Source organism: Python bivittatus, unplaced genomic scaffold (genome assembly GCF_059951505.1).
Source record: "Python bivittatus isolate LINGU-HERP-01145 unplaced genomic scaffold, Pbiv_v1 ctg000700_np1212, whole genome shotgun sequence".
Taxonomy (NCBI): domain Eukaryota; kingdom Metazoa; phylum Chordata; class Lepidosauria; order Squamata; family Pythonidae; genus Python; species Python bivittatus.
Genome location: NW_028277098.1, coordinates 74957752 through 74981227, shown reverse-complemented (window position 1 = coordinate 74981227; position 23476 = coordinate 74957752). Strand labels below are relative to the sequence as shown.

General features: G+C 37.2%; 1 protein-coding gene across 2 annotated transcripts in view; it reads right to left on the bottom strand.

Moving 5' to 3' along the window:
• Nucleotides 1–380: 380 nt before the first annotated feature.
• TOX2 (TOX high mobility group box family member 2) overlaps nucleotides 381–23476 on the bottom strand; it is a 253594-nt gene continuing 230498 nt past the window's right edge. For both annotated transcript variants that reach the window (XM_015888360.3, XM_025167551.2), the window contains 4 exons: nucleotides 20042–20122; nucleotides 13328–13735; nucleotides 10453–10583; nucleotides 381–578 (listed from right to left, as the gene is read on the bottom strand). In XM_015888360.3, coding sequence (XP_015743846.1) covers nucleotides 542–578; nucleotides 10453–10583; nucleotides 13328–13735; nucleotides 20042–20122 — 657 coding nt within the window. In that variant the 3' untranslated portion in view covers nucleotides 381–541. The remainder of the gene's footprint in view (nucleotides 579–10452; nucleotides 10584–13327; nucleotides 13736–20041; nucleotides 20123–23476) is intronic.

Sequence of the window (23476 nt, the reverse complement as noted above, 5' to 3'; positions counted from 1 at the left end):
CTCCAAACAATAGGTTTGCTTTTACTTTGAATTTTAATTCTTTGCCAGACATTCAAGGCCTTTTGCATGTACAATATTCACACAGACTTCACATTGGTCTTGCACAAAGTTTAGTGCCATTTAGCAAGTCATCAAAAGAGCGTCTCCTCCTGCTGAGCCAAGCCTAATGCCTTTGAGTGCTGTGCCATAGTCTGTGCTGAATCTAAAAAGCAGTTCGCTAGGAAAATGGTCCTTAGCTAAGCTGGTAGCAAGCGAGAAAGTTGCGTGCGGGATGGGGTGATCCTTTGTAAATTTTGCTCTTTTATGATCTATGCATGGTTGGCTTCCACATACAGTAGACTTCTGAGAAGAAGGGAGGGAGGGAGGGAGGGAGGGAGGGAGGGACGGATAGAAAAAAAAAGGGTCAGGCTGCTCTCAGAATCAAGATATGAAGCCATGCTCTCTTCCATGTGACTTGCTTGATGCCCACCTGGGTAGCCTGCATCACAGACTCACTTAAGTGTCCTTCCTGTTCACCTTTGCAGAATGGAGATATCAGGGCTTAAGTGAGGTAGAGTGACTTGTCCCTTGGCAGCATGCTGTAAGAGGAAGAAAAGAAAGAGGGGATGTGAGAGTGTGGCAGGCCACTAAAAAAACAGCATAGCAACCATCAGGCTAGCAGGCACCCATGTGTTGTACTTGTGCAATTGTGAGGCCCAGACTGTAAAGAGAACAGTAGGGAAATTAAAAAACACAACTTGCCTTTCTCTGCTTGAAATTCACCCATATGTGAACACCCCAAATTATAACCCCACATATATACATCTAACAAAGCAGACACCGTGACAGTAAGCAAGTCTGTGGCTCTGCATGGTGTATTGTACTGCTCCTGAATGTTAGGCAATGGCACTATGGGAACCATCTCATCCTTACAAGCAGAACAACTGCTTACAGGTAAGATTAGCTCATTAGCCTATCTGGAGGCAGCTGGCTCAGTTGGAAGCACTGAAACTGGAAAGCGCCCAAGCCCTGTGTGCTATTCAGACATTACAGCACTGATGCTGCCCATTTCCACAGACATAAGACCAATTATAATTCCATCGTCAATCTTAATCATAGCTGGGCATGGGCTATGACTGGGAATGAACATCATGACTGGCCACCCAAGTAACAGTCAGCCTTCACCTTTTTGAGCAGTAGCACAGGACAGTGGAGGATACTGCTTTTGTTCTAATGCCCAAATGGCACCTCAGATATCCAGGCATTTGCAGCTGTTGCTTTTAGCAGCCTGTTGGACCAGCCAGAGCACATAAGTGGCATTCCTGGTGAATTGCCATCCCTATTTTAAACTGTTAACCAGACTTGGTTATTTTTGATTTGTTTCACAACAGGGCCCTTACACACCATCTGATTGGAAATACAATTTTAGGTAGTGCATCATTCTTTGGGTGTTAATCCTCAAAAATTATAGCCCAAAGATAGCAGATCAGTGATAGGGTATGTACTTTACATGCATAAGGTTCCAGGCTGAATTCCTGGCATTTACAGAGAGAAGGCAGGGGTGGTGGTGGTGTCAATCAGGTAGTCAATGCTGGGCTAAATTGAGTGACTTGAAATGTGCAAGTCTTACATTCCATCAATAATAAAACATTGTTTTCATTGTCTAGAGTCTGGCAGTACCTATTCTTATAGTTGACATCACTGGCCCAGCTAATGGTCATATGCAAACTGTGGATGTGCACTTTTAGCTACTATATTGCACTCTGTTATATAACCCGTCTAAATAATTCACTGTTGTTATACTTAACTGAGACTGGCATTGGGCTGTAACTTTAGAGAAAAAATTAATATGGTGATTATACCTCTAAATCCACTCCAAACTCTGGACTCTGATGGGCTGCTATACCTCCTAGTCATGTGTTGAAATGAAATGACAGACAGAGCTTAGTATCAGAGTTGTAAGGGGCCATTTAGTAAAGATGATCACCACCCTTGGTAATCTGGTCCACTTTCAAACTGCTCTTCCATTCCTAATACTCAGCTGGAATCTGCCTTAACTTGAAATCGTTATTCTGTTTCCTGCATCATATCCTCCCTTAATCATTCTTTTTCAAGGATACCTATGCACAGTTCCCTCTGTCTCTTTTCGTAGGATTCAGGTTCCACTCCCCAGATCATCCTCCCCATTCTTTGCCCCTATTCAGTTCAATTCCTTTTTAAAGTATGGCACTCAGCTCTGGATGGTAGTACTCAAGGTAGAAGCTGACAACAGAGTGATCTGGGAAGTATAGTTGTACTAGTTCAGACCAAAATCGGCTTCCTTTTTTTTTTTTTTTGTAGCCATTGTGCTGTTCCTCTTAGTGACAGTTATGAGAAAGTTACAGGGAAGGATCAATTAAACTCTGCCCCTCTTCCCCCACCCCCCTAAGTTTGGTACACTTAGCAGTTTGCCTGTTCTTCTCAATAGCAACCATTTTCTCTCCCTTCTTTCAGTTTCCACAAGTTCTAGGAGCAAAAGTGTAGTCTGCTATCTTAGCCATCTTAAATTTGACTAGGACAAAAACTAATTCTGATTATTCTTTTAATAAAAGAGGTGATGAATAGCTCCACCATTTTGGCCTGAAAATATCTTATGTTTGCTGAATGCTAATAGAGATGGATTTGCTTTATAACACAGGTTCATGGAAACAAGCTGCTGCAAACAGCCTTCTGAAGTCTCCTTCTAGTTCCACAAGAAAAAGAAAGATGCTAATGCTAATCTAACGTTACTTGTTACCAAAGATTTCTGTAAAATCAGCTAAACTCTTAAATACCTTACCAGATTAAAACCTGTAACTGGTTCCCCCATCTAAGAGCTTTATGTATTTCAGCTAATAAAACTGCAGCTTCCAAGTGGTTTTTTCTTTTTAAAAAAACCCACAAACCCATTCACAATTTTCCAAATGAAAAGATGCTATCATTGTATTTCATAAACAAACGAATAATTTTGCCCTGTTAGGATCTAGAAAGAAAAGGACTGATCATAGTGGGAATCTGAGTCGAAGCTAATTTTTGTTCAGCATCATGACAGGTATGCCTTAAACACATACAAAGCAGGCTAGAGCCTTGGGTTTTAGTGGGAAAAAAGCACATATATGTGGGGATGTTAAACATTTCACCACCAACTTATTTCGATGGACTCTCCCAGCTCAAAAATGCTTTTTTCCAGAACTAAGACTTTATGCTGAAAGTAGACTATAAGGAGAAAAGTGACTACAGAGAAGTAAGAGATGAAAGAGGTAGCCTCATCTGTTATATTGCTGCCCAGAGTCACTTGTTGAGATGGGAGGCTATAGAAATGAAATACAAACAAATAAACAAACAAACATTCTTTTCCCATTAAAAACTGGGTGGCTCTACTCCTTTCTATGTGCCTGTAGCAGGTCTGTATTTCAATGAATAGATCAATGACCATTATGAATTTCAGCCCTCTGTTGTGGAATGAAGATACGCTAAAGCATTTGACTGATACACCTGTTTGTCAAAGGTTTCAGCAATCTATGGTATCCATCACTCTCTCTCTCTCATAATTCATTTATCTGTCCTTTTTATAGTCTGCACTCAGCATGTTCTATCTTCCTACCCTTAGCAACCATGAACAGCAACCTTCCTACCATGAACATGGATAGCAAGGTCCTCTAGTACTAAAACTTCATTAATTTTACAAACTACTCTCCCAAACACATTATGGATATTGTTATAAATAATTGAATCTCAACTAAGTGCATTTTTTATGTTTTATATTTGCTCTTTTTTCCCCCCTAAGATATTTCTTCACTTACTCAAGTGATTTGGAAGATTATATAATTTGGAGTGCATCTTCTAGTCTCCAACATGAATTAGTATGGTCTGTTTTGGTTTGGACAAACTGACTCTGTGCAAGTCAGCAAATATGTGTGGTTTGCTTCACAGCCTTAACACACAGTTCAGGCTATTTATTCCAGAGTGCTTTCATGGCTGCTCTGCACTCAAATGTCAGCCCTTCAAGTAGCCAGGCCAAGAAACAGATACAGCAGAGATTCTAGGAATGTTTTTTATTGTTGTAGGGTAGAATAATAGAAACCTGACAGCCTGTCAGAGTTTCTTCTACCCCATGTTATATCAAAGAGAATCAAGGTGGGATTATTCTGAGTTTCTATCTCACAGATTCCTCTTTGTTGGGACTGAGTAATCTTTTTTCAAACCTCCCCTTTAACGGTTCACTCATTCCTTCCCCATTCCCAAGGCCAGGCCTACATTTCTTTACATAAAGGGCTTAAGAAATATTGCCTAATTTGCAAAGTTGTATTAATATACCCAGCCAGTGGTTCTTGAACATTGGCAAGAAGCCTAATATCTTTTAAACCAAGATGAAGAGCATTGAAAACACAGCAATAGCTTTAATTAGAGAACATCAGTCACAAGTATGATTCCAGTGAACAATATCTTAGCAAAATAGCAATTCATAGTGTTCTCCAATTCAGATTTGTCCAAGGGCCTAAGATTGCTGGAATTCTGGCAAGAAACAAGATAGCAGAGGGAAGCTACATCATGATGCAGAGTGACATCAAACATCATCACTGCTGGTGCATTCAGAAGACTCTGCAAAGCAAAGCTTTGCCTCACCTTTCAGGGCCAAAAAGGCTGCTTGTGAAGCTGGCAAAATCCAGACAGTTTCATAGGCCTGGGCTGCCTCAGTTTCCAACAAATACAGAGTTGTCTCATTTATGTTTGTGTGCAAAAAGTTAAGATGATGGCTGCAACCACACCATCGAAGCCCCTCCTCTTTTTATGTGTGGGGCAGGGCTATAACTGCAGAGTTGCTGTCACCATCTTTACTTTTTATCCTCCCTATGCAGAATCCCTTGACCAGGTGGACTAGAATAGCCTACATTTGTCTTATGAAGTACTGCATTGCATTTTGCTGAGTTTAGAAAAAAACCCTTTTCCCCCAAAAATCTCATGGTAAGTAAAAAGAACATTATGATGGCTAAAGTGGAATGAATTGAATGATTTAAAGCAGGCATTGCAAAGATATGCACAAGAGCACATCTAGATGTTGTTGTTGTTGCTGACTTCCCCACATTTGGCCGCATGTAATGATGCCATTATGTCATGCATTTCCCCACTTTCTTTGCAAATGGCAATTATGCTGATCAGTGGTGGGAAAATTAAATCAATTTCCATCTTCTTTCCCTGATTCAGATTTGTCTACTGCCTGAAACCAGAGGGACTCTAGGCAGCTTATAGAATCCATTCATGTTGCTGAATGGGTCACCTTGCCTGGAACATGTTATACTGTAAATGAAAGTGCAATCAGCTGCTGAGCACAGTTTCTCTTTTGGCATTAAATACCCTAAACAACTGGGTATGAAGAGACCTGACAGACTGCCTTTGTGGAAGGACAAATCTTTGTCCATGGACTCAGTAGATTTACTTACGGATGGGCTTTCTTTGAAAAGGTACATTCACTCTACAAGGTTGTCCCCCCCTAAATTCATCAGGTGCATACTAAAAATATACTTTATGAACGTATTGAAGATTGCCTCTTTACCTTGGTCTTCCCTGGGTATAAGGGATGAATTACTGTGTTTTCCTTTCCTTTTCTGTTTTCTAATGAATATGTTTTTATATTGTTGTTTATTGCACTTTTGTCATTGCATTGTACTCTCTTAATAATAATTCAGTAATAATTTATTAAACTTGTAGGTTACCAGACTCTTGACAACTCTGGGCAGTTCACAACAATCAAATAAAGAAATTACATCACTCTTAGCTAAGTACATAGGAAGCAGGGTAAAGATATATTAAATAAACAAAATGGGCAAGAGGGGCAGAATATTGTTTGTATATACGTGAATGCCATGTGTGTATAAATGTCCTGTGGCAACTACCATGTAAAGTTTACCTCTAATTTTCACAGAAACCAACAGCAGATAAGCATACAGTTGGCCCTTTAAATAGCATTGACCGCTTTGGTTCATACCAAATGGAGCAGCCAATCCAGGGTTGCCAGTAAACTGCTGCTGAGAGTTCTGGCTCCAAATGTTCCCATGCAAAATACAGATTAGCAAACGTGTGTTGATCACATTCAACTGTTACATTTGTAAGTGCTGATTCACTCTTTAGGTCTGTGTATTAAAAAAAAATATGAACGTGTAGTGTTACCTTAAATATCAGTCCCTGCAAACTAAGTAAATATATGCAACAAAACACAAAAACTTATTTTGGAAGCAGATAGATTCATTAACTTTAGCAACATGGGGTAACCTAGCTGAAGACACTAAAAAGGAAACAAAAGCTAAGCTGTCACTGATAACAATCATTCCTTGAGCAGCAATATATTATCTACAATTATTGAATTAAGCTACGTTGTACAAAGGCAATAATTTTCCCAGAATTCCTACCCAAGATATTCTATTTCCATGTATCTTGATAACGAAGGACTAACACATCTGTCTGTGTGCAATGAGTTCGACAATTAGGGAATTCAAATAAATAAATAAATACTGGATGTGTCCAGGGAAAATATTTGAGACAGACCAAACATGCACAACTTTTTCTGGGTTTTGAGTTACACTTGAATTACGAACTGAGTACTGCACTCCAAAAATGAGTTACCATTTTTTATGAGTTACTCCAAAAATGAGTTACCATTACCATTTAAAATTAATTACAATAAAATAAAATGTATATGATGCATTTAATAATTTCCCCCTTCCATTACTATTAAAACTTACAATATGGTAACAATTTCTGGAGGTCTCTAGAGGCTATACTAAGATTTCAGCATCCCCGGTTTTTCAGATTGGGCACTTTTGATACAGGCTACTAGAGATGGAATCAAGGCAAGAATTATGCAACCCGCCAGACTCTTGCTGGCTTCTGTTTTTTTTAAATTACTACATGAGCTATAGAACTTCTATAACTTAATATATTAATTTCCTGTCATCCTCTGCATAATCTGCATGATTTAAATATTATCTTGGAATATGTGATAAAATCAAGGCAACTGACATTTTCACTGTGCCAAAGACATGGAATGTGAGACTTCTGATCATGAATGGCAAGAGCCACTACTTTGCAAACAAACTAACTTGTTGCTTGACTACTAGAAATCTGATTTTGGTTGAGCTTTCCCAAAACAAGGGAACAGCCACAGCAGCTGGAAATTATGGGAATTACAGTGCAACAGGTTAGGAACATCTGCTTTATTTCCTTACATTTTTATTGCCTATTGCATTTGTATTTCACTGGTATATTCCAACATTCTTTAGTATTCCAAGTTGTTTAAATATTGCAATATTCTAACAGAGTTTTTATTCTTTTTATATTAAATTACATAGTGAAACTATGCTGAAGCAAGGATTCTGACTGACATAATCTCCAGTCCAGGTGATTTATTATTCCAAACCTGCATTCTGGAGACATATTTGTGGGCCTATTATGCAACAGTTTAAAATCACTCTGTTTTACTGCAGACCAAAATACAGATAAGAAAACGAGATTACGTACAATGGAAATGGCAACAGTCACTAATATATTACTTGAAATTCTTTAATTGTTCTTTATTAAAAAAAGAGATAAGAACTTCTGACTGCCAAAATATTATTTATTCTACGGTTAGTTCCAAATAGGTAAATGTTGCAGGAAGGATCTAGATTAGCACAAGGCCATGACCACAGAAGTTCAGCCAGTCTTAAATACTGGGTTTGCAACACATTTAATCCGGACCCCTGAATTTGCCATATTATTTTAATTTGCCAGGGTGTTTTTTTTTTTTTTACCATGTTAGTGGGAACATTGAAAGATGCTTGGGCTCTGTGTTGGGCATAGGTAGAAATCAGAATTTCTTACTTCTCTCTTGGAAATAAATAAACCCTTCCCTACCACACCAGCATAAAAGTCCATATACGCTCTAACGCTGGAGATGGGAAAGCACACAAATTTAATAAAACACAAAAAAAGGAAATACAGTTACTATAATGGAACAGGAGCAACCTGGGAGAGGTTGCGTGTCTGACACAAACATGGCAGGTAAGTTATCACCAGCAGCAGCTCTAAGCAAGAGTTCTTTCCAGTAATACAACCTAAGACTCTAATTTGGGAACTTCAAAGATTAACTTGGAAAGTTAATCTTGCATATGAAGATTTAATATTAAAAAATGTTGTGAAGTGATAGGGAGAAGAGATTAAATCTGAAAAGCAATGTGCTAGATTGTAAACAAATGGCAAAACATTACAAATCTGCTCAAAGTCTACAAATTCCTCTCTGTAAGGTAACATTTGCCAAGTTTTATTTATTTCTTTTAAAAAAGGAAGCACTAATTTGATTATTTTTAAATGTTCAACATTTGAGAATGGGCACTCAGCATCTTTCTATTTCAGCAGACTCAGGCCAATACCTAAACACTAGCTAACTTCAGAGAAACCTAGTTTCTGTGCAGTTCCAAGTTGTCTCAAAATACAGCCAACAAAGAAACAAATAATTTCAAAATGGACAGCAGCAATCCCAAAGTAGCTAAGACCAAAACTGCAACTTTTCAGGGTTTGCAGTTGTGTGGTCCCTGGAAAATGCATGTTTGAATTAAGAAATCTGCAAAAGGATGGTAGGAGAGCAGTGACAGATGGTTACACCCTGTGGCCACCTCTTTAGCTCAGTGCCACTTCCTGAACAGCTTCTTAACTCAAATATTTTCCTGAGCCCTCGCAGCTACTATGCAAACCCTGGAAAATGTACATTACCTCTAAGGAGAAGCCAAGAGGTATGGTGAGAGTGCCCACCCTAGAACCAAAGCACCCTCACCTGCCGTGTATCTGAATACTTTTACCAGCACAGAAAAAGGTGTTTTTTTCAACCAACTTAGTTTTAATACCAAGAATTCAAACATTAAATGACCATTTTCTTCCAATGTTCCTGCTATTTCAATTTTGTCACTAAGTCTTTCCTATTTGTTAGTATTTGGTCCTTTTGTGTCTTTCTCCACTTTCTAAAAATACTGTTAGCCAGACAAGTCACAAATTTCTGGGAAGGGCTATGCTTAGCAGAGTTAGAGTTCCCAACAGATGTCAGGCTAAAATTCCTGCACCACCATAACTTTGCTCCTCTTTCAAAGATCTGCAATTTACTTTTGGAAGATTACTTTCACTTATTTTTCTTGGCCAGACAGAGGATAGCTGATACCAACAATATTTCTTCTATTCATTTATCTACTTATTTTAACCCAGATACTGTCTACAGAACGTTAAGTGTATTCACTTACATTTTTAAGTAGGAATGATACTTTCGATCTGCAGTGCAATTTCTTTTCCCTTTCTATTGCTTTTGTTCTTTCTGAACAAAATGTAACTTTTGACTGCTGTTCCAATCATGGAATTAATCCCATTAGGTCTCAGTTACACCTATTTAGTTGTATTCAACCTTCAATACTAAGAATTCAAACTCATTCTGATATTCTGAGCATTCATATACAAACAGCAAAAGCCATAAACTTATAGCCAAGTGGATAGCCAGCATGGCTTCTGATTTTTCACTGAGCGGTTTAATAGCCCCCACTGCCTTTTCTGCAGAGGAAAAAGTTTTGAACTGAGGTCTTTACTTCAGAGTTTTCCTCTCCAATCTCCACAGGATTAAATTTACAGTCCTCCTGATTAGCTTGCCATGCGTCAGGCAGACAAAGCCTTAGTGAAGTGCAACCAATCTTATGCCAGACCACAGATCCAGGAATCAAAAATCTGCCATCAACACTATTTATGTGGCCAGTGATTCCCTAGCAGTATTCTTTCTTCCCTGTCTTTTGCTCTTGTGGATGAATGGATCCAGAGACAATCCAAGTCCCTAGATCCAATCCAGGACCTTACTTCCTGGATTACAGCTGCTTTTGGCTGTAATCATTTGTTCCCACCCAGATTAGGTGGAAGAGATAATTGCCAGTGGATCTGATAAGATTTAGAAGTTCTTCTGTCACTTCTCTAATCTATGCTCTTGATAGAGCTGAAAAATTTGGCATAATTTTTTTTAATTAATAAATAAATTAACCCATTTTCCTATTTGTCCCCTCTTGTTATTCAGCCCTGTCACTCAGCCTTCATCAGAGCATCTTCATGTCTAGAAGTACAACTAGGTACAACAGATAACTTTTTAGTAGCATAAAAGAAAGAAAGTTAAAACTAAAGTCTGAGGTTTCTATTACATTAAATCTGGGTCATTTTACTCTGAAAATCAATGCAATTGTTTTGGGAACAAGATAGGTTTCTTTCTTAGAAATGCAAAATATAAATAAAAGCACTCAGGTTCAAAGGAAACATGAATGTTTTTGGAACATGATGTTTTGATTACTTCATTATTCTCTCTTCTTGACCTTAAATGACAAATGACGGTGTTTGTAATTGTACAAATAAATACAGTTTAGAGGCCCTCTAAACAAGTTGCAGTTTCTTATTTTGTTTACTGGCCTGCAATGGTTAATCCCACACTCTCTGCTGGAGTAATCGTTGTCCCAGTCAGTATTTCCTGGAGGATTTGATGCACCAGGTGATCGTGGTCCAACACTATTCTGAAACTCGGATGAAATATGTGAAAAATCCTAAGTACGGAACACAAGATAGAAAAGTCTGAGACCTAGAAATTGGCAGAACAATTTGGTTTTATATATAATCATTTCAAGAAAACATTCAAAATAGGGGAAAATCCCAGATGAGCCAAGTATTTAAACATGCTGATATGTGAACAACTGTGAACGTGCTCAAGAACCTTTATTTCAGATTATTTATTCTGTAAAGCAATCTGCTGCTTTTTCCCTTATTCTAGCTTTACAAACTGATGTTCTGAAAAAATTTCATCCCACGTTTACTGTCCATTATATGCATAAGAATGAATACTTCTGCCTTTATCATTTTTTTCTTTGCAATCTTTTTCCCCACATGAAATGCATCTCTCACTGCTGCAATATATTAAAATAGCTTATTATAAGAGGACATGGCAAGAAAAATCTTTACTGTATAAGCACTGCACTTTTAGCAGAAGCCATTTTCTGGTAGCTCCCTAAAACTTTTTTTTTTAATTTACTTGTTTTAATATTCATCTGAATTCTAACCAATGCAAATAACATTCATTTAAAAAAGGTAATAAATCATTGCTTTTAATGGATCAGCTTCTAAGTTTTTGATTTGTTTTCTGCCTGAAGTAGCAGAGTCTATGATGCTGTAAACATTTTCTTGCCAGTAAATCTCTTTGTGCATTGCGATTTTTTTTACTTCTGAACATAAACTTATACAATTGCATTATAACAATATTACAATGTTGACAATTACAGTGGTTTTGAATAATTCACTTTGTTCTGAATACAGGCAGTCCCCATGTTAAGAACGAGATCCGTTCCTGACTCTGTCTTTAACTTAAATTTGTATGTAAGTCGGAACTCGTACTTATGAACAAGCTGCCCACCACCAAAAATGGTGGATGGCATTCTCCCTCCTCAAGCCGACGAACTGCTGAAGCTGCACAATGTTCTCATGAACCGCTGAAAACAGGCTGTATATTAAAAACTCATGGCTTCAGTGGTTCATGAAAACATTGCATTGCAGTTCATTGGCTCAAGGAAGGAGAATGCCATTCGCCATCTCCAATAATAGGCAGCCCATTCGCAAGTACGAGTTGTCCGTAAGTTGGATGTTCTTAACCTAGGGACTGACTGTATAACAAGAATGGATAAGCTGCAGCCTCTGAAGCCATCTGTGCGACTGCCTGCGAGTGCTACCCCTTGTTGTCTCCAGCAGATGATGGCAGCTCATTTGATCATTCAGTGGCTGAGGAGTCCTATTGCAAGGAGGAAACTTCAGGGGCTAGTTGATCAAAGAGTTACTTGGGAGAACAGGGAGGAGACTGCTGAGTTCCTGAAAGTTACTGGAAGAAAAGTGGAAGCTATACTGCTTCCTTCACCATCAGAAGCTTCCTCCGAATTGCTAGTTTTTCACTATCATATAGGAATAGGAACCCAGCAATCTAAAGCAAATTTGCTGATATGAAGGAGGAAGTTTCAATGCTTCCTCTTTCCTTGCAGCAAACTTTTTTGTTTGTTTGTTTTTTATTTTAAATACACATATGTACTGTGGAGTCCTTGGGGTTCTCTGAGCTCAGAGAACCCCAAGGACTCCACAGTTCAACCCTGAGCTACATATATTCTCTTCTATTGGTAACACATATGCATGTAGGCAAATGCATTATAGCAGAGTGAAATGGCGTGATAGCTATATCTACTCTCTAACGTGGACAGGCATACTGTTTCTAATAATTATAGCAGAAAAATACTAAAAGATGGAGACTGGGGAAATGTTAATTTTGATTATAAATCTAAAATGCATAAAAAGCCTCAAGCTAATCAAGAACATAAGAACATGTGTATAAAACAGGTACAGCAGAAATTCAATTGAGAATCAATTATTATTAAATTACTGCAGAACCATGTGCAATTCAGGGGGTAAAAAGTCTTTAAATGGTAATAAAACCATCACAGCCATTGGCCGCAAAACCCAACTTGGTAGGCATCACATTTAGGACTAAATTTGGTGTGACACACCAAAAGTGGGAGAAAGAAGCCTACCTCGTACCATGTACGGGGCCAGGATTTTTATTCAACCCTTTTCAGGGTGTTAACCCTTCTTTTGAATGAACAAGATACATGGATCATTTTACTCATGAGACAACAAAATAATTTAAGAAAAGAAAATGGGTAACTTTAGTCCTGGGAAAAGAATTAAAGTACACTGAGATCCTGACATAGTGCTAGATCAGGATGTCTGACCTTGGAGACTAAGCAATTCCTGAATCAGTAGCTCCAAAAAACTTGAGAGACATCCCATCTGCAACAACATTGTTGCAGATATTGCCCTATCAAGCCTTCTGAAATCTGTATCCCCCAGAAGTGCCATGACTGCTGGTGACTTGGCACTCTGGGAATAGTGGTCCCAGTATATCTGGAAGCGTCAAGCTGAGGAAAGCTGATATACTAATAACAACTAAATATACATCCCATGTCTGAAAGCACCTCGTTATACTGAGATCTGGTTAACCATGGTTTATTAATTATACCACAACTGGCTGGATTCACATGGTCCACTAAGTCAAACTAGCTCCTTTTTGGTTGGACACACAGTGTGGGCCCAGTCACTCTCTTCTAGAAGCTTTTTTCCTATAACTTTCAATGCAGAGTAGCGAGGCTGCTAAAATAACATACCATATGAGACTCACAGATCATAGTAACACATTCAATCAAGCTATAAACATGCATGGCCTCTTTAAGAGCTGTTGCTTCATAACTCAGCCACTCACCTGCTGGCCTGGTGGTGAAGAATTCATGGGGGGCTGTACCTGTAGTGCCATAGAAGGAGACAAAATGGGTTGCTGTGGGACCTGCTGCATGCTGAGGGGCTGGTTGAGGATGGAGCTCTGCGGGTGATGCAAAGACAGTTGCTGATGGAGAGGGGGGCTAATTTGGAAAGAAGGAGGTGGTGAGGCACTGATACTGGGCAACATGGGTTTGGAATTGAGGGTCCTGGAGAGGCTGGGGTGAGGGTGACCACGGTAACTCTGCAGATCCGATGGGGACAAGAAGGAGCCCAAGCCAGGATAAGGTGATGAGGCTTGTGGTGGCATTGTATACAAGGGCTGTTTGGGTGGGATCATTTTTGAAGGTTGGCTGCTCTGAACATTTTTTGTCTCGCCTTGGTCAGCTGAACTCTGTGAGAGAAACACACAGACAAACACATGGAGAGAACAAATGGCAAGTGAAAATGAGCTAAGTACAGCTTGGACATTTGGACTGATGAACAGCATTGTTTGCCTCTCTACAAAATCTTTGTCTTTGCTTCCAGTTATAATAAGAAGAGAAATCTAAGAACAAGTTTAAAATACATGACTGAATATGAATCTCATATACAGATTAAAAAAAAAATACAATGGAAACCAGTGTGACATGGAGACATGTTCATAGTAGCTTTTCTTCACTTCTTGTAACTTAAGATCATTGAAGCAAGCAGGCAACTAAATTAGTATTAATGCCTCACATTCTATATAGTTCCATGACATCTGTGGCTAATGCTATCTTCTTTTCTCTCTGATCTGAATAAACTCTGCTAGAGATTTCACAATCCTTAAGTAGTCTGGGGTAACTATTTTAGAAAAACTAACAGCTTGATGAAATATTGGATTCCTTAAATAAGATGTATAATCATAATATCTGGACCTCTTAGGGCTGTGCCTCTTGTTTTGTTAGATACGGGAGGCATGCTGTGCCATGCTTGATAACATGTATATTGGATGAGAAGCCCAGTTCACAGAGATCTAGGTAATAGAGATCAATTCTGAAAGCTTTCTCTCTATTTTTTAGGGATCTAGCCTTGGGTTTTTTCCCTTCCAGCTGTGAAGACCATAATGCATGCATCCAACATGTGCCTTATTCCTGTGAAGGCCACTATATCTTCTGCTTTAATTGTGCAACTGAATCACAGTGTTCTAGATTTGGGACTTCACATTATTTCTCATAGTATAAATAGCGTACAATTAAGCAAAGGCCTACAGTTTTGGATGACTATTTTAGATTAAGATCAACGGGTGGCAGAAAAATATGCAACAAACTTACTGCATTTCCCAGAGCTATGTTGAATCAACTATAGAAAATATTTTGCACATAACACTGTAAGTAGTACCAGCAGCACAAACAAACTTAGACTTAATTAACATAAAATACTTCAGGGGCCACAGCTTAAACACAAAATAATGCTTTGTACCCAGAAACTCCCAGGATCAGGGTACCTAATCTTCAGAATCTCTAGTTAAAGGACCAAATAATAGGTGAGGAGCCATTGCCAATCAAAGTAGCCAATATCAGTCTAAATGAAATGCAGTTTATTATGATCATTTTTTTCATTCAGCTGCACTTCTTACTTGTTCAGTGCTTAAATCAGAGGTAGGCAGACCTTTGGGGCTCCTGAGCCCAAATTGGAATTTTGAGAGCATGCTGCAAGCGCTTTCACAAAATGCCTGCCCTAGTGGGTGTAGTGATAAAGTTTCCTTCAAACTGAGCTTGACTCCTGGTGACTTTGTAGACGCAACTGTGTAGTTTTCTTTACAATAATAAGGAAATAATCTGCTATTTTGTTCTTCTGGCATGCCATCTTGCAATCTAGCTTACAGACTTAGGATTTCTTGGCAATCTCCCATCTAAGGACTAACCAGAAGGCAAGATGGTGATGTTGATCTCCACTAACCCCACTGTCCCTACAGTTATATTCTTTGCCAGCATCCTTGCTTATTTTCTGCCTAATGGGCAAATTCCCAGGGAAAACAGTTGGGCTCTGGCTCTAATCACACTTATTTTACAAGAATGCTTACATAGCCTATATGAGAACCTCAGGCATTCTTGGAAATAAATTGATCCTGAAGCTAACACTTTGCTTTACAATCAGTCAGCTCCCCATTTATTTATTATTTTTTTAAAATAAACTTTTAAAAAGTTAACTGAGATGGGAGCCTGGCGGGTGCCCATGAGCACCATGTTGCTAACCTGTCCTTATCCATCAGGATCCTCCTTTATTCTCACGGTTTTGACAAAATTGCATATATTATCTGCTGTGCCACCTGCTTACATTTTGTGGATTGCTTCAAATGCAGACAATTCCTAACAGAATTTTATTTATTTATCTCTCTAAGGCAACAGACAGATTTTTAAGGTATTTGCTAGCAAGGATAAATGGGGAAGATATGGTTTTTCTCTCCAAAATCTTCCATCCCAGATATATTTAAATATGAAAGTCATATTTTAAAATTGTCTTTTTCAAAAAAAGAATTCCATAACAGTTATCATTACTGCTTTGCTAAGTGCTGTAAGATAGTGTGGCAATGAATTAAATGCAGCATGAATGGAATACCAATATCAGAATATTCAACCTTAAACTCATTCAGTGCAGTTCTGAATTTTTTGAAACACTTAAACCAATGAAAGGGACTTAAATTATTTCCTTTTTGACCTTTTTGCCACAGCTCTTAACCTTCAAGCATGGCTCAGTTAACTCTCCAGGCAAAGTTCCTCAGTGCTCATTGCACAGCGTGAAGTGTATGATTACTTGATTTTAATTATACTAAAATTAAAATGAGGTAGGGTTTTAAAAAGTAAATTTATTTCCTTATAATATTAATGTTAAAAGCACAGACTCTGCCTGGCCACTGCATGGTTGACTTATGTAAGGAACTCTGTAATATAAATCAAATAAATAAATAAATATAGACAGAGAGAGAGAGAAAGAGAGAGAGAAAGAGAGATAGGGCTCTGTGTCTACAACACAAAGAGCACTATCCCATCTTCTCCCACCACTGTATTTTTGCCCCAGGACCACCCTCTGGTCCACAGCCTGCTTAGTGAAATCACATTCCAATAACAAATGAGGAAGCAAATAGATGTATCATTAAAGAAAATGCCAAGTGACTCTCTGTCAGCTGATAGACCAAGCATGATCAGTAAATCAAGACTCGTTTCTTTGATCCTCACTGTGAGATATTTCTGCCCCTCTTTTAATATTATTTCATTATTTTGAAATAATTTTGAAAGCAAAGCAAACAAGCATTTAAAATGCACTACTAATTAAGAAAAAGAGGAAAAGGCCAATGTTAATTATAACATATAATAATTCCCTTACACATAACAGCTATTGATCAAAGATGGCAATTCCAAACCCACTCAAGAATTTCTATGGGTTAGCAGGATGGATAGGCTTTAAAATATTATTATAGTCCAATGTGTTCTTTGTTTTATTAAATATTCCATTTTTTTCTTGCTTCCACAGCTATTTAATACCATCAGAGTTACTATACCATCTGAGGTTTATATTGTCATTGTCTAAAATGTACCTCTTTGATATCATCCAAAAATAGTTGCCATAAGTTCCCACAAACTACTCCTTCAGCACAGACTGCCATTATTATATATATGAAAAACTATAACTACATTATTCTTTGCTCATAACTGATTATCAAGTGGCCAATGGGTCATACCGCGTATATAAAAAATGTAAATGTAAAAATATGCTCCCCCAGTCACCTACTAAATTCATCCTGAAACAAAATTAATTTAGTAAATCTAAATCTGATAATCCTACTCTTATTTTTTCTCTCTTTTTACTTTCTGAACTCAGTTACCCTTTCCCTTTACATTCTCACTGGGTAGTGTCCACTTTTCAATGCATTTACGTATACATTCTATACTTCTATCGAATTCCAAACAATTCTGTTCTGATGGATCATATATTAAAAATGATGGCTTTGTTTTCTTTTTGTCCCCTTCTACTAGTGGAGGGTCATTCCCTAAATTTTCTTCCACACACCCAACTATAAAATCTTCAAACTACTGCAAATGCTCCATGGAACTGAACAGAGAGTATTTTGTTCTCTCTAAGCCCACATTTGTGGTAGATGTAGCTCACAGGTAACATGCATTCTTGACCTCTAATCCTATGAAAATTGAAAACTGCAGTCTAATGATTCAGTATATTACGTGTTTAGAATTTATGTTCTATGAGTAAAATATGAAAATATGAAGCATATGGGAGAAAGGAATAGCCAATTTATTCAGTAGATCCATTGTTTAAGGTGGTGTGGGAAATCCATGCTTGCCAGTTTCAAAGTACCTCAGTGAGAGCATGCATTGATCAACCATGATACAATATTGCAGTTATATAACTTGTGTAAATTGATCATGGATGACTGTTATGTTATAATTGGCATTCTTTTTATTTTTGCTTTCTTAAATAAGAGAACCTGATCAACTTATTTTAATAAAATATCTCTTTAAAATACCTCTTTCCTTTAGATAAAAACATAACAATGTAGTATTCTGTTTTGACAAAGGCATTTATCTTTCAAATGATCAAAAATGCCATCTCTTTCCCTGTAACATGGCTCTTCATACACACACGCGCGTGCACGCACACACACTTACTTTCTAATGTCTCCATACTGCAAATCTGTCATGGTTTAAACCCAGAAGCAAAACGGCAATGCTAGAATTTTGTGTTCTTCCACAAAGCCTTGGCTGGGCTCTTCAAAGACCTAAAAATTGCTGCCAAATTGTGATTTTTAAACTAATATAGACAGGCAGTCTCGTGTAATAGTTAAGGTCTTGAAAGATTCATGTCTACTCTCAACCACAGCAGCTCAGTGGGTGATCCTGGGCTAGTTATTCTCTTTCAGCCTAACATATCACACAGGATTGCTGTGATGAGGAAACATGGAAGCACTACATACATTACCTATATCTCCTGAAGAAAAGATAATAAAATTAATTAATAAGTAAAATTATTGAATACAGAGAACAATTTTATTAATGGTAAATTAATTATATAGTGACAGTTAAATTAAATTTAGTTTTTAGGTTACTCCTGTCCACTTTTTGGAATGCTTCTCCTAGCATGCCATTCAAAGCCCAACTGTAGCCCTCAACCTGGAAAAGTTTACTCATTATTTTAACATCAACAATTGTAATAGCTTCTGCCTTTAGAAAACCTCAGTTCTACATAATAAAATAAGGCCTATAGCTACAGTGAAGCTGATGAAAACAGTAGGGCTCCTATGTCAAGACTGCAAAACTCTTGTTGATGGCTAGATGGCAGCAAAGAAATACAGAAAACTTTAACTCTGTATTCATCCAGAGTTTTGCAACCCAGATATAGTAGTTCTAGAAAATCGATTAGAATGATTTCATTCAAAATTTCAGTCCCTAATAGACAGACCTCTGGTGCTGTACCTATTTCTCAGGCAGTAAACCATATCACCCACTGTGTACATAGTTCAAGAAATTACGTTCAAGAACGTAAATATGACTTGATGAAGATAATACCATCTAATGCAGACTTCTCAACTTGTTGCCTCCAGATAAAAACAAACTCCCATCACCCACACCTACTGGCCGAGGAAGATGGGAGTTGTAGCCCAATACATCTGGATGGCAACACATAGCCATGTCAGTTCCTGCTATATGAATCATATTGGAAGAATAAAAAAGAGATTTAAAAAAGCTAAGGCATCAGGCATACCTATATTGGATGAACGGGACTTGAATCACTCCCTACTCTGACTCTGCTCTTGCAGACTTTGATGTCAATCTCAACTGCCTGGTTTTGGCATCGGATCATGTAAAGGCAGCATCAGAACCAGGCTATATGCAACAACATCTTGGGAAGGATGCTTTACTTAGGAGAAACTTACAACTTTGAGTAGGCCAACTCTTTCATTCAAGCTGACAGCTGCTGGCTGTCCTTGGGAAGAGGCTGAAAATGTCTAGTAGAAAGAACTCTATTTGAGAACAATCTGCTACGGGAACAAATTTGTGTAATACATTGATCCTATGTACTGCTAAGACATGCCAGTCTTCATTAAAACTTTTCTTTGCCTGACAAAAATTTCTGATCTGTTAATGAACCCTGACCACTGTTCAAATCTTTGCACATCTCAATCCCTGAATAGACTGGGACTAACCTCTGCCTATTGATTCTTCTAAGAGCACTATATTATTTCTGACCCTGGACATGAATGACTTTGCTAAAGCGTTTGGACCAGGATATAGACTGGGGAAGGTTGAATTAATAGGAGTTATATCTTAATGAGCTTAGAATACATGCAGAAAAGTTTTAAATTTCCCTTAATTATACTGGAGAACAAGTATTTAGGCAGACTTCCAAATCAAAATAATTGATCTAGTTATAACACAGAATGAGCCCACAAGCCTTGTCTCCAAAGATTACACGGATACCCCAGAACATTCAATGTTATTTTCATGCAACCAAGAAAACTAGGATTCTTACTATGTATCCTTAAGGCAAGCTGGAGTATTTTGCTTAGCTCTCGCAGAACGTAGCTAACACTTAAATTCGTTTTGATAGCATGGTTATAGTGTGTTTCTTACAAACTTGCTCCTCCCCAGAGATCTCCATGAGTTGCAACTAATTTATCATCGCTACAACCATCGAGATTCACATATGAAGCATAGTCTGTTACCTTGGAAACCAAGCTGGCCCGGTAGGCTGCCAGAGCTTTTAGATATTCCTTCTTTGCTGCTTCAGTTTTCCTTTTATATGCCTGAAAAGCCGAAGAAGAGAATATTAATTAAACAAAAGGAACAGGATGATACTGCTCTGATTGCACAGTTGCTTACGTCTTGCATATTGCCCAAGAGGTCTGTGATACATTTGTTATAAATCCAGTCTTCATATACAGGTGATATGAAAGTGCATTTTATATGCTTTTTCCCAAAACAGAAATTGAGGCCCAAATCAAAACCACCAGAAAACAAACAGAGGTTAAGAATAATATCTCAGCTTATCATGAATGTTTCCTATTTGTTTTTCCATCATATTAGAACATTTATCTAGCCATTCTGATATGATCAAGATAGTTTGAACCAATTAAAATGTTATTTTAGAAGTGGCATGGAGACTTCAAATTCAGAGAGAGTTTGTTTAGAGCTCTAGAAACAAACTAATTATTCATTGCTCCTTTGATGTGGATGGGATCAAAAAAGTGATTTTTACTTTTTTATGATTATGAGTAATAGTAAGGCACCAGGACTTGATGGATTTCTTGTGGAATGGTACAAATTGTTTGTTGATATGTTTTATCCAAACTCTATCATTTATATACGATCAGATTTTTGATAGTGGCATCTTACCCTTTTCATTTAATGAAGCATATATCAAGTTATACCTGGTAAAGATCATACATTAGGTGCTAACATCCTATTTAACTGATTAATGTAGATATTAAAGTCTTAACTGCTGTTTTAGCCAACAGACATCAGCAAGTGATTGTTTCAGTGGTCAAGAATAATCAAACTTGATATGGATCAGATAATATTTGGCTGTTAATGGTTAATGTTATTGATTTGACTAAAGATGGAAAAGACAAAGCCACAATCCTATTACTTGATGCAGAAAAAGCTTTCAATAAAATCTATAGGTAGTATATACATGTTACCATAGCTAAATTACCTTAGCTATGGATTTCCCATAGGATTTATAAAATGGGTCCAGTTTCTGTATTCAGCCTTAGGTCTAATCAATGGTCGCCTTTATCTAGTTTTTCACTCGATAGAAACACTAGATAAGGATGTCCATTCTGATTTTTGATATTTATTTGGAACTCTTTGCTTGTTCTATTAGACAAGCTCATAATATCAGTGGGTTTTTTTTTTGCACAGTTCATTAGCATATAAATTGGTATGATATGCTAGAGATAGTTTATTGTTTGTTTCTGATCATACTTTGATTCTGGCTCTGAAACACTTGATTAATAAATTGGGGCAAATTAAGGGATGCTCTGTTAAGTGATCAAAGATGGAGCTGATATCAATAAGCAATTATCATTTTTGTATGTGTACTGAATTTATTAATTGTTAAGTATTTGTATTCCATGTGATATTTCTCAGATAATTACATTAAATATAAATAAGATATTCAAAAAATATTTGGATTAGGTAAGCATTCTCAAAATGAATGTAATTCCCAGGATACTTTATATTGTACATGGAAGTTCCATATACATATCTGAAAAACATTTTCAAAAACTCAGTATACTATTTGTAAATTTCTGTGGAGTTCCTCAGTTCTGGAGATGTCTTTGAAAAAGATGCAGTTGTTAGTTAAAGATGGGAGCTTTGGTTTCCTGAATCTTGAGTTATACCATTATGCATATCTTTTCACAGGTACCAAAACTAGGGTAGTTTCACTTAGTATATATTCCTCTTTTCTAGGTCCTTTTGGAATACTCACACATAGCACTTGTAGTTAATTGGACTGTTCTGAGTCCAAAATAGATTAGACACACTTCCTGTCACTATTAAATTGATTCATAAATTGTGGTATACTATTTCTGGAAAATTGCATTTTGATCCAATATTGAATGGCAATGAGTTTTTATCATTTCCTATGTTAAAGCATAAAAAATTATTTGCCTATTGCCTCCTATTGGCAGTATGTATAGCTACAACTTCTATTGACATCTTGATTTGGAACAGTAGCATTTTCAGCTTCAGAGACACCTAAATCACTCAGAACGACCACTAACCTTATGAGACAAAGAAGTCCACAATTAGATTCTATAAATACTTGCTATCAATACATCAATTTGATATACAAAAATTTAAAGACTGAACGGAACTGAAAATCCCCATTTTCTCTAAATAATGGAAAACTGCCTTAATGTCTGTATCAAACATTTCAATAGATTGCGGACCAAAATTTGATCAGCAAAAAATATTTCAGACTGATTGGACCTCATTGTGTATGTACAAAAAAGGAATTCATAAATCATCATGTTGCTGGAGATCTGTTGAAAATAACACTTCACTAAAGCATATCTTTGTGATGTCCTAAAATTATTATATCCTGGGAAGAAGTCATAGCAATTTGATTTTGAGCAAGGGTTCAATATTTTTGGATGTCCGTATTCTTTTGAATTACGCAATCATTACATGGAAATTGATGGGTAGAGAACAGAAGTGGATTCTCCACACCCTTATCACTAAGAAATGTGTCCTTCAACATTGGAAAGATAAATTTATGGCCCCAACTCAGTGAACTGAAGACCTGATATTACTTGTGATTTAGGAATAAATTGCTTACAGATGTGGATTATGTATCACTGATAATTATATTTTTTATTGAATCTATTGTGCAGAATTGAGATTTTAAAATGTTTCCTTAAACTAGATTAAAATAAAATAAAATAAAATAATAATAATACATCCTGCAACGATACCTTTAACACCATCAAACAACATCTGCCTATCCCAGGTCCTTGGGAAGGACTTGATAGGTTGATTAAAATGCCAAATCCAGTCTAAACATCTGGCTGACTTTTCAACTATCAATAATAATGTGAGCTTAAGGCATCCATATATTAGTTGTGTTGCCACTTATGAAACTAACTATGCTAGTTCCAAGGATGTATGTAGCTGGTCCAGATTAGGCCCATCAGGAAGACAGGAACAACTGTGGATCCAATGGATGGAAAGTTATCTCTGCCACAATCCTGCCTATGGAAACCACATTTCAGAGCAACCTGCCCACTACAACAGGTGGGATAACCTTTATAATCATTTATGCAGCTGTAATACTGCACTTTATCAGAACAGATACTCCCTCCATTGAAGCATTACATCAATACAACTTCCCAAACCCTTCCATTGACATATACTAGATTAGAGTATTACACCCTTCCCAATATGAATATTTTAATCTGCAATGTTGTTTTTGTGCACAACATAATGTTATTGAAATAGAGCATGGTTGCTGAGCCATTCGGCATTAATTCAGCCTGCATATGCATAAATGTCATAATTGCATTTACTTGCTTAGTCATATACATTTGGCTCTAGGAGTAAAGATACATTAAAGTGTAAAGAGTTGAGCAGTTTTTTTAAGGAGATGATTAATA